This window comes from Cervus canadensis, chromosome 21, assembly GCF_019320065.1.
Source record: "Cervus canadensis isolate Bull #8, Minnesota chromosome 21, ASM1932006v1, whole genome shotgun sequence".
NCBI lineage: Eukaryota > Metazoa > Chordata > Mammalia > Artiodactyla > Cervidae > Cervus > Cervus canadensis.
In genome coordinates this window covers 597,120-608,251 of record NC_057406.1, presented here as the reverse complement: position 1 = coordinate 608,251, position 11,132 = coordinate 597,120, and the positions used below count along the sequence as shown (strand labels likewise).

At 46.6% G+C, this 11,132-nt stretch overlaps 1 protein-coding gene across 1 annotated transcript in view; it reads left to right on the top strand.

Annotated features, from left to right (window-relative positions):
* Positions 1–3,403: 3,403 nt before the first annotated feature.
* The window catches only part of LOC122423844 (RNA helicase Mov10l1-like), a 57,993-nt gene continuing 50,264 nt past the window's right edge, over positions 3,404–11,132 (top strand). Inside the window, exons 1-3 of the mRNA XM_043441263.1 lie at positions 3,404–3,517; positions 5,236–5,420; positions 10,866–11,028. Coding sequence (XP_043297198.1) covers positions 3,421–3,517; positions 5,236–5,420; positions 10,866–11,028 — 445 coding nt within the window. The 5' untranslated portion in view covers positions 3,404–3,420. The remainder of the gene's footprint in view (positions 3,518–5,235; positions 5,421–10,865; positions 11,029–11,132) is intronic.

Genomic DNA, 11,132 nt, shown 5'->3' with positions numbered 1-11,132 from the left:
AGGGTCATCAACCTGGTCAGAAGTTGCAAAGTATCGATACTCCTCACTGTCATTCAGCCTTCTCTATTTGCCATTGCTTGTGAACTTCACACACAGACAGTGCGCTCCAGAACGAAAACCACAGTCACAGAAAATGAACCCAAACGATCACATGGATCACAGCCTTGTGTAACTCAATGAAGCGATGAGCTGTGCTGTGCAGGGCCACCCAAGACAGACAAGTCATGGTGGAGAGTTCTGACAAAACGTGGCCCACTGGAGGAGGGAACAGCAAACCACATCAGTACTTTTGCCTTGAGAACTCATGAACAGTATAAAGGCAAAAAGACATGACATCAGAAGATGAGCCCCCAGCTCGGTTGGTGCAGAGACTCCGGTGCCCCATGATCACAACGTCAGTCTCTTGTGTTCTCAGGAGCCGAAGCCTTCCACAGAGCTGGCCGCTCAGACCACAAGCCCACATCACGCCCAAGCAGAGGCTTCAGCTTCCCATCACAGGATGCTCAGAGCCTCAGTTCTTCAACCAATCAAAAAGTATTAGAATTAATTTTCACAAACTGTGAGGTCAAGAAGGGATTTTAAACATTGAAAACCTCCCAAACCTCCTTATGACTGCCTTTTAAAGCAATTAAGTGCAACTAGCAGGGAGGTTGTCAACCAGTGGAACTCTTCGCTTCTCTCTTTGTTTGAAAAAGAGCATTATGCAGGTTTCACCATGTCTGTGCATTTCCAAAGTCGTTCTCTAAGAAACACAAATAAGCAGTCTGGAATTAGAGATGGTGGGACAAACGCCTCCCACGCATCCTGGGAAGAACTTCCTCACCTCCTGCAGCAACACCAGTCTCTAGAACAAGCCCCACCCCTCGCACGAACTCTGTTCCTAAAGTGCCCCCCTCCCTCTGTGCTGCCCAGGTCCTGCTCATGCATCAACATTCACCTCGCCGTTCAGCACACACTTGCGGGATGAGCGGGACAGGCCACGGCCCTTCCAATGTGGAGTCCACAGCCTGATGGGGCACACAGGGGCTAATCGGGTGTCTTCTGTGGTGATGCACCTGGCTTCCTCTGTGATGGCAAATAAGTCCAGGGAGGGTGTGGGGGGCTACTTGGGGGAGTTAGGGTAGGCCTCACTGGGGGGGGGGGCAAGGAGGGCAGGGGAGCAGCAGCGCCCCAGGTGCAGAGGCACTGAGGTCATGGCAAGGCTGGAGGGCGGTGGGCACAGTGACCCCGCGAGGCAAGGTGCAGATGAGGCGCCCAGGCATGAGGCTCCTGAGGACGTGGAGACGGCTGTGGCTTTGACTCCGAGATGCACTTGCAGGGCAGGAGAGTGAGCGTTCAGCTGGGTGGAGCACAGGCCGTGGCACAGCCGCTGAGAGCAGGTGTTGGTGGGATGGAGGGGGAGCCGCCGGGGTGGTGAGAAGCCACCAGATTCTTGACAGACTGAAAAGTCAAGCTGACCTGCCATCCGATGATGCGAGATGAGGGGAGCAGGAGTCCGGGGACTGGAAGGTTCCCGGCCTGAGAGGTGCAGCTGCCTCACCTGAGACAGAACACAGAGAGCAGGAGTTCTGTCCACGGGACGGTTCAGCCACAAGCCCATGCTCTGCGACAAGAGACGCCGCCGCAGTGAGAAGCCTGCTCGCCACAACTAGAGAAAGCCCACGCGAATCAACAAAGACCCAGCTCAGCCAAAAATAAACAAAAACTTTTAAAATATTGTATATGCAACTAATTGGTGCTTAGAGTAATATATGGTCTTAAATGCTTGTGTTAAAAATGAAGAAAGTTCCATTCCAAAATTCATGATCTAATTTTCCAGCTTAAAAAGTTAGAAAAGCACAAATCAAACTAGAAGAAGGGGAAGGAAGGAGAAGAGGAGTGGAAGGGGGGAAAGAGAAGGGGGAGGAAGAGAAGGCAGGAAATAGTGAATAGAAAAAAGTCAATGAAACCAAAAGATATTTTTTGAAAAGATAAATAAAATTGATAAACATGTAGCTAGACTGATGAAGACAAACAAGAGGACAGACATTAATTACCAAAGTTAGGAATGAAAGATGGTTCATCACAGTGGATCACAGAGACAGTAAAAGGATAGTAAGGAAATACTATGAACAATTTATGCCAACAATTTGACACGTTGGCTAAAACGGACAAATCCCTTAAAATTACCAAAGTTCATGCAATATTGCTGAATATCGGTAACAGCCCTTTAACTAATATAAAAGTTGAATTTGTTAAAACAGATATATGTGTTTGATAGGCCACGAGGCAGGCTGTTCCAGTTAGCACAGATTTCAAGCCAAATCAGGTCTAAGCCCGGAGGACTACCCCGCACCGCAATAAATGAAAAATTCCTCATCACTCAGGCACAAACATACCACCCTTGACCAAATATCACCAAGCTGGATCAATACATAAAACAGATAATACACCATGACCTGGGAAGTTGAGCTTCCCAGGAATGCAGGGTAGTTTAACATTTCTCTGATGGTAAAGCGTCTGCCCACAGTACGGGAGACCTGGGTTCGATTCCTGGGTTGGGAAGATCCCCTGGAGAAGGAAATGGCAACCCATTCCAGTACTCTTGCCTGGAAAATCCCATGGACTGAGGAGCCTGGTAGGCTACAGCCCATGGGGTCGCAAAGAGTTGGACACGACTGAGTGACTTCACTTTCTTTCTTTCTTAACATTTGAAAATTCAATCAATGTAATTCATTCTCAACACGCTAAAATAGAAAAAACAAGATGTCATTACACTAGATACAGGGAAAGCATTTGAGAAAACTCCACACCCAAGCACTGTAAGAACTCTCAGAAAAGTGGGCAGGGGGTACTTCTCCAACTTGATACAGTGAATTGAAGTCACTCAGTCGTGTCCGACTCTTTGCGACCCCATGGACTGTAGCCTACCAGGCTCCTCTGTCCATGGCATTTTCCAGGCAAGAGCACTGGAGTGGGTTAGCCATTTCCTTCTCCAGGGGATCTTCCCGACCCAGGGGTCGAACCCGGGTCTCCCGCACTGCAGGCAGACGCTTTACCATCTGAGCCACCAGGAACATTTGCCAAAGCTACACCTACCAGCACCGAGCAGCCAAACGTTCAGCCGGCTCGCGCCCAGAAGGAGGCAAGCACACCTACCCAGCTTGCCTGCACGAAGCCCGGCCAACCTGCTCCAGGTCCCGCCCACCAGCACAGGCGTGACGTCACTCCCACAGGCCGCACTAACGGTCGCAACCGCCCACCACTCTCCGCGTGCAGCACACCCATTGGCTGAGCTCCACCGGCTGGGAGCAGGCGCCGCAACCCTATTGGCCAAGCTCCAGGGAGCGCTGGCGCGAGCGCGGCAGCCCATTGGCGGCAGGAGCGGCGTGCCGCGTGCGGGCTCCTCAGGCTGTGGCGCTGAGGCTGGGCGCCCAGGCCATGCTGCGCCTCGCGGCCAAGGTGGTTTCCTTCTTCTGGAGGAAGGCGGACTGCCCAGAGGAGGAGGCCGGGCCTCTGGGGCCCGAGCTCGTGGAAGGTGCCTCGCGGGGAGGGCGGGCTGCGCGGCCCCTGAGGCGGCCCGGCCTCACTGGACGCTGCCCGGGCGGGGGCGGCTGGTGACCTAGTAGTAGCCCCCGAGGCTCGCGAAGCCTGGTTCCCGCGCCTGCACTGAGGGTGGGGGTGGGGAGTGGCCCGGGCCAGGTCCCAGGGCGTTGGCATGACCAGACCAGGGTCTGAGAGACCCGGGAGTCACCTTTATATTGTCTTCTCCCTCGAAGCTGAGGCGTGTCTCTTTCATGGCGATCTCTTCCCAGCGTAGGATCTGTGTCTCCTTTCCGCTTGGTTTTTTCGCGCGCTGCGAGCGCCCTGACACCAGCCCCTCTGGACAGGTTCCCGCTCTCTGTCCATGCCCCAGCAGTTGGGTGCGTCGACGGCTCTGGAAAGGGTGACCCCGGCTGTCCTAAACTGTCCTTTTAGTCCGTGGGGTCTTGCTCTTCTCGAAATTGTTTTCGAACCCAGTTCCTGAAGTCCAGGCAGTACTTGTGATTCTGGCACCCGGAATTACACATTACCCAAGGTTCTTGTCATTTTCTCCCAACCCCTCCTTCTGTCGGAGACTTGAGCGCTGGGTAGTGAGTCTCTAGTTGCTTTCTGTAACCTCCAAAACCAGGAAATTCTCCGCAAGAGAAGCCAGAACGTCAGTCATGGAACTACTTGTCGCAACGTGCTATTAGCCGTCCCCCGCCGCCGGCATTCTGGCCTCTTCAGCAAACTGCGGCCTGGAGCAGGTCGCTTCACCCATCCAGGCCTTGTCTGTCAATGCAGCCCCTCAAGCAGCAGTAGGATTACAGCTCGGCCTCAGTGGGCTTCCAGCCGGGCCGGGGGGCACTCGGGTGTCTTCTGGGTCTGAGAAGGAGCAGGAGTTCTAGGCCCAGGTCTCCTGAGTGGATGAGGGCAGGCCAGCTCTGTCCCAGACTTGCCCCCCAGGCCCAGAATTTTCCAGTAGTGCCTGCCTGGGATTGAGTGCTCAGTTGTGTCCCACTCTTTGCGAGCCAGTGGACTATAGCCCACAGGCTCCTCTGCCCATGGGATTCTCCAGGCAAGAATACTAGAGTGGCTTGCCATTTCCTGCTCCAGGGGATGTTCCTGAGAAGGAATTGAACCTGGGTCTCCGGCATTGCTGATAGTTTCTTTCACCATTGGGCCATCTAGGAAGCCATTCCTGGTATGATGAAATAATACTGGATCTCCTACCCCTGCTGCTGGTAGTATTGGTGATGAGAAAGACAATAGTGGTGATGAGAGTGCACAGTAGTGACTCCCCCACTGCTGCTCTAAAGCAGCCCCCAGCCTGTGCCAGCCACGCAGAGGTCTGTGCTTTGCACATTCTGTCGTGTGATAACCTTCACACAGCTCTCTTGGACTGTAACTGTCTCCATTTTACAGATGAGGACAGGCACAGACCTAGACCAGGGTTCCCCAGATGGCAGGGCAAGAGCTGGGCATCAAACCCAGGCAACATGGCTCTAGAGTCAGAGCTCTACCTATGGTGCCTACCACCTGTGCCCCTTGGAGTAACCTGGGAAGTCTGCCTCCAAAACCCTACTTTCTGAGCACTCTGCTCTCCAGGGAGGTTCTCAGCCCACAGGGCTCTTAGCCACAAGGATGCTCTGAGCTCCACTGTTCTCTGGGAGGCTCAACTGTAGTGTGCACTTGCTTTGTGGTCAATGTAACCTTTCTGTTTACCTGTCTCAGGTGACACCAGGTTGAAAACTGTCCAGGGTGTTGTGACAAGATACTGCAGTGATTATGGCATGATTGATGATTTGATCTACTTCTCCAATGAGGCTGTGACTAGCAAAGTGCTTCTAAATGTCGGACAGGAAGTTATTGCGGTTGTGGAAGAAAATAAGGTGTCAAATGGACTGAAAGCAATCCGGGTAAGACCTGAGTTGTTGAGGAAGAATTTTCTCCACCTTGAGCTTTGCACCACCATCCTCCTCTCAGAGACAACCTATAGTTTTGTGCCATGGAGGAAATCAGTGTTACCACTTCGTTATCTATTCTTCTAGTCATTTAAAAAACTATTGTTACAAATGATAGCTATTTGGACCCTTTGTTATCCAGTTAGCAAAGATAATTAATGAACTCTACTATGCAGCAAATTTTTCTTTAAAAAAATATAGTAGTATTATGCTCTAATTCCCTGATGTTAGTCAGAGGGTATGCATGTTTAACATTTTAATGGTTATCATCAAATTATCCTTCAAGAACTTTGTGCTAATTATACTCAGGAGCAGGATGAGAGACTTGTCACCTATGTTGGCAAGGATGTGGACTTAGGCATCTTTGAAATCTTCACCAGTCACTTTCATAAATGATCTTATTGTTTTAATTTGCATTTAAGCCTTAAAATAGACTAAATATTCACATTTTTTTCCTGTGAGTTATTTTAGTGTCCTTTATACATTTTGTTTGTTAGATTCAGCTATTTAAAATTAAACTTTCTACATTACAGGATTAAGTTTCATTCCATGTAGTTAATGGGTCTGTCTGTTTCTTGTGGCTCTGGGGCTTTGTATGAATCCTTAGAGAGGCTTTTCATACTTCTCAGTACAGACATGCACTCAGGTTTTCCTCTGAAAAATTGTTTATTGACATTTAAATGTTTAATTTCCCTGGAACTTATTGGCTGTGTGGACTGAAAGAAGGAACCAGACGTTTCTTTCCTGGTAGCTTGCCAGTCATCTGCTGAGTGGTCCAGTCTTTCCTATGAGTTGGAAGGTCCCAGCATCCCGCCTACCTGGGACCCTGTCTGGGCCCTGTCGGTCCCGATGCCTCACCCGGACCCCGTGGCACAGCCACGTCTGGGCGGCAGGCTGGCCTCCCTCGTCCTGTCTGTGGAGGGCTTCTCCAGGCTCTCGTCTTATCCTGGTGAACATTAGAGTCGTCCTGCTGTTTCTCCTCCTCGGCGCAGACTCACCTGGACCAGCACGGAGTGCATGGATCCACTGAGGTCCAGTGACGTGGATTCGGGCGAGTTTCACCAGCTACAAATTAGGTCCACTTATTTAAGCCTTCCTTTGTGTTCTTTTTGTTCACTTATGTTCTGCAGATTCCTTCTTAAGTTTATTTTTGAGAATTGTATTGATTTTATTTCATCATCAGTATGATTTTATTTTGTATTTTCAATCTTTTTCTTCCCTTATGGGAAATCTGTTGATTTTTGGTATATAACTTGGTATCTGGTAAACTTACTGAGTTCAACTACTTTTTTAAATGGTCATGACATACCATCTACCAACCATATGTCGCTATTTAGATTTATTAAAATTAAGTAAAATTTAGAATTAACTCCTCAGTTTCATGAACTACATTTTAAGTACTGAACATGACTGGTGGCGCCAAATCGGATGCTTCCAACATAAACCATCTCTATTGGGGCAGAAGGGCCTGTGGAGTTGCTGTGCTCTGGAACATGCCACCCCCAGGGAACAGCATTCTCCTCGTGCTCCACCTGGACTCTGGCTCTTCAAACACAGTACTTCCTTGTTTGTCTTTAGCTCTTCTGGAAGATGCCTATGTCACTTGATTTACCAACACTAGGTAGGATTAACTGACTTCCACTGTGAAAGTTGTGGAATTGGCTCATTTCTACTAGCCTCTGGATTTATTGGCTTATTTTTTGTTTAGGTTTTTTAAATCATGGTAAAATGTATATAACATGAAATTGTTAACCATTTAAAATTTCTTGATGCCATTCAGTGGCACTGAATACATTCATGTTGTTGTGCACCCATATCACTACTTTCACAACTTTTCTTCGTCCTGAATACAAACTCTATACCCACTAAATAATAACCCACAGTTCTAGTTTCTGTCTCTATGAGTTTGACTATCCTGGGATGCTTCATGTAAGTGGAATCGTGTGTTAGTCCTTTTATATCTGCCTTATTGGACTTACTATTTTCAGAGTACATCCACGTACCAAGTGTCAGCTCTTCATTCCTTTTTATGGTTAAATAACATTCTGTTGTATGTATAGATTATATTTTGTTTTTCCACTCACCTGCTGATGGACATCTGGGTTGTCTCTACCTTTTGGTTGTTGTAGATAATCCTGCTAGGGAAAGTACCTTTTGAGTCCCTGTTTTCAACTCTGGAGTCTTCACCTTGCAGTAGAATTGAATGGTCATATGGTAATCCTGTGGGCTTCCCAGGTGGTTCAGTAGTAAAGAATCCGTCTGCCAATGCAGGAGACAGGAGATGTGGGTTCGATCCCTGGATCAGAAAGATCCTCTGGATTAGGAAATGGCAACCCCCTCCAGTCTTCTTGCCTGGAAAATTCCATGAACAGAGGAACCTGGGGAGCTACAATATACGGGGTTTCAAAGAGTTGGACATGACTGAGAGACTGAGCATGTGTAAGGTAATCCTATATTTAACTTCTGGAGAGTCCACCACAGTTTCCCCACCAGCAGCACAGAGCTCCACTTTCTCCAGGCCCCCACCAACGTGAATTATTTTCCTTTTTTTTTTTTTTGATAGTAACCAACCCAGTGAATGTGTCTTATTGTGGTTTTGATTTACATTTTCCTAATAGTAACACTGAAAATCTTTTCATGTCTTTATAGGTCATTTACAACAACATGTGTCTTCTTCAGAGAAATGTCTTTTCAGTTCCTTTGCTTATATTTTAATCACTATTTTCTTATTGAATTGTAAAAGTTCTTTATATATTCTGATATTAATCTGTTATCAGATGTGTGATTTACACATATTTCCTCCCATTCTGTGGACTTTTTCACTTCTCTTTTTAAATTTATTTATTTTTGGCTGCATTGGGTCTTTGTTGCTGTGTGTGGGCTTTTCTCTAGTTTTGGTGAGCAGGAGCTACTCTCTAGTCACATTGCTCTGACTTCTCATTGTAGTGGCTTCTCTTGTTGCAGAACATGGGCTCCAGGGCACTTAACCTTCAGTAGTTGTAGTGCAGGGACTTAGTTGCTCTTCAGCAGCATATGAGATCTTCCCAGACCAGGGATCATACCGATGTCCTCACATTCCAAAGCAGAGTCTTAACTACTGGACCATCAGGGAAGCCTCTTCACTTTTCTCAGTAATATCCTTTGATGCACTGAAGTTTTAAATTTTGATGAAGTCCAATTTATCATTTTTAAATTATGATAAATTTAAATTAAATTTAAACTAAAATTATCATATTTTATTTTTTAATTTAATTTAAATTAAAATTTAATTTTAACTTTTAATTTAAATTAAAATTATCATTTTAAACATGAGCCTGTGCCTGATGTCACATTTAAAAAATAACCCAAGATCATAAAGTTTTTCTCCTATGCTTTCTTCTAAGAGTTTTGTAGGTTTAGCTCTTAAATTTAAATCTTTAACCCACTTTTTAATAGTTACTGAATATGGTGTTGGATGAGAGTTTGACTTCATCTTTTACATGCTGGGATCCAGTTTTCCCAGCGCTATTTCTTGAGGAGATTGCACCACATGGAAGACCTTTTCTCCTTCGAATGGTCTGGCACCTTTGTTGAGAGTCTTTTGACCATACATGTGAGGGTTTATTTCTGGGCTCTTTATTCTGTTTCATTGGTGTTTTGTATGTCTCTACAGTCTTTTAATTATTGTAGCTTGGTAGTAAGTTTTGAAATCAAAAAAGGTGAGCCTTCCTACTTTGTCCATCCTTTTCAAGATTGTTTTGGCTATTCAGGGTCCCTTGAGATTCCATATGAATTTTAGGATGGGTTTTTCTGTTTCTTCAAAAACCATCATTGGGATTTTGACCAAGATTGCATCGACTCCATCGATCACTTTGGGCAGTATTGATGTCTTCATGTTAATCTGTGGACGTGGGGTGTGTTTCCACTTGTTTGTGTCTTCTCTAACTTCTTTCCTGGTGAGGGCTTCCCTGGTGGCTCAGACGTTAAAGAGTCTGCCTGCAGTGCGGGAGACCTGAGTCCAATCCCTCGGTCGGGAAGATCCCCTGGAGAAGGAAATGGCAACCTACTCCAGTATTCTTGCCTGGGAAATCCAATAGATGGAGAAGCCTGGCGGGCTCCGGTCCATGGGGTCGCAAAGAGTCGAACATGACTGAGTAACACTTTAACTTCTTTCAGTCACATTTGTAGTTTCAGTGTATAAGTCTTTCACCTTCTGGGTTAAATTTATTAAGTATTTGATTCTTTTTTGATGCTATCATAAATGGAATTGTTTTCTCAGTTTTTTTGGATCATTTATTACAGGTAAATAGAAATACAGCTGATTTTTGTATGTTGATTTTGTATCCTATAACTTTGCTGAATTTGTTTATTGGCTCTAACAGGTGTTTTGTAGATTCTTTAGCATTTTCTGGATGTAAGATCTCGCTCAGTAATGTTTGACTCTTTGCAACCCTGTGGACAGTAGCCTGCCAGGCTTCTTTTCCATGGAATTCTCCAGGCAAGAATCCTGGAATGGGTAGCCCCATTCCCTTATCTAGAGGATATTCCTGACCCCAAGGATCAAACCCAGGTCTCCTGCATTGTAGGCAGATTCTTTACCATCTAAGTCTTCAGGGAAGCCCATATTAGATCATTTGTTGTTGTTCAGTCCCTCAGTTGTCTTCAACTCTTTGCAATCCCATGGACTACAGCATGCCAGGCTTCCCTGTCCTTCATCTCCCAGAACTTGCTCAAACTCATGTCCATTGAGTCGGTAATGCCGTCCAACCGTCTCATCCTCTGTCGTCCCCTTCTCCTCCTTCATTCAATCTTTCCCAGCATCAAGGTCTTTTCCAATGAGTCAGCTCTTCTGATGTCAACTTCAAATAGATAGTTTTACTTCTTCCTTTCCAATCTGGACATTAAAATTTCTTCTTCTTGGCTAGTTGCTTTGACTGGGACTTTCAGTATTCTGTTGAACAGAAGTGGTAAAAGCACACATCCTTGCCTTTTTCCTTATCCTGGGGAAAAGCTTTCAGCCTCTCACCACTGAGTGTCATGGGAGCATTGGGTCATATGTGGTCTTTATAGTACTGAGGAAGTTCCAGTGTCTTCCTAGTTAATTGAGTATTTTTATCATAAAAAAGGTGTTGGGTTTTATCAGATGCCTTTTCTGCACCAACTGAGATAACTATGTAATTTTTCATTTGTTCTGCCAGATTGCTGGATGGTGGTGACTGGTTTGCATTTGTTGAGCCATGTCTGTGTTCTGGGAGGAACCCCTCTCCATCACGACGTGCAGCCCCTCACCATGCAGCTGCATTCGGTTTGCCTGTGTTTCACTGGGATTTTTGCCTCAGTGTTCATAGGGGGTCTCGGCCAGTATCTGGCTTTCTTTGTGGTCCTCGGCATGTGCTAAGTGGTGGTTTGTCTGTCTTGCAGGTGGAAGCTGTCTCTGATAAATGGGACGATGACAGCAAGAGCCACGGTGGGGGGCTGTCGGACCCCAGCCCCCGGGTGCTCATCGGCTGCGTGACCTCGCTGATGGACCGCGCAGGCTACATCAGCCAGACCACGTACTTCTCCCTGGAGAGTGTGTGCGAAGGTGCGCTGGGCAGGTCTCTGCTTCACATTTACAATCAGTTTTTGTGGTTTTTAAAAAATGTTGATGGATAGAGTTGAGGTGACTGCTCGCATCACTGAAAGGGC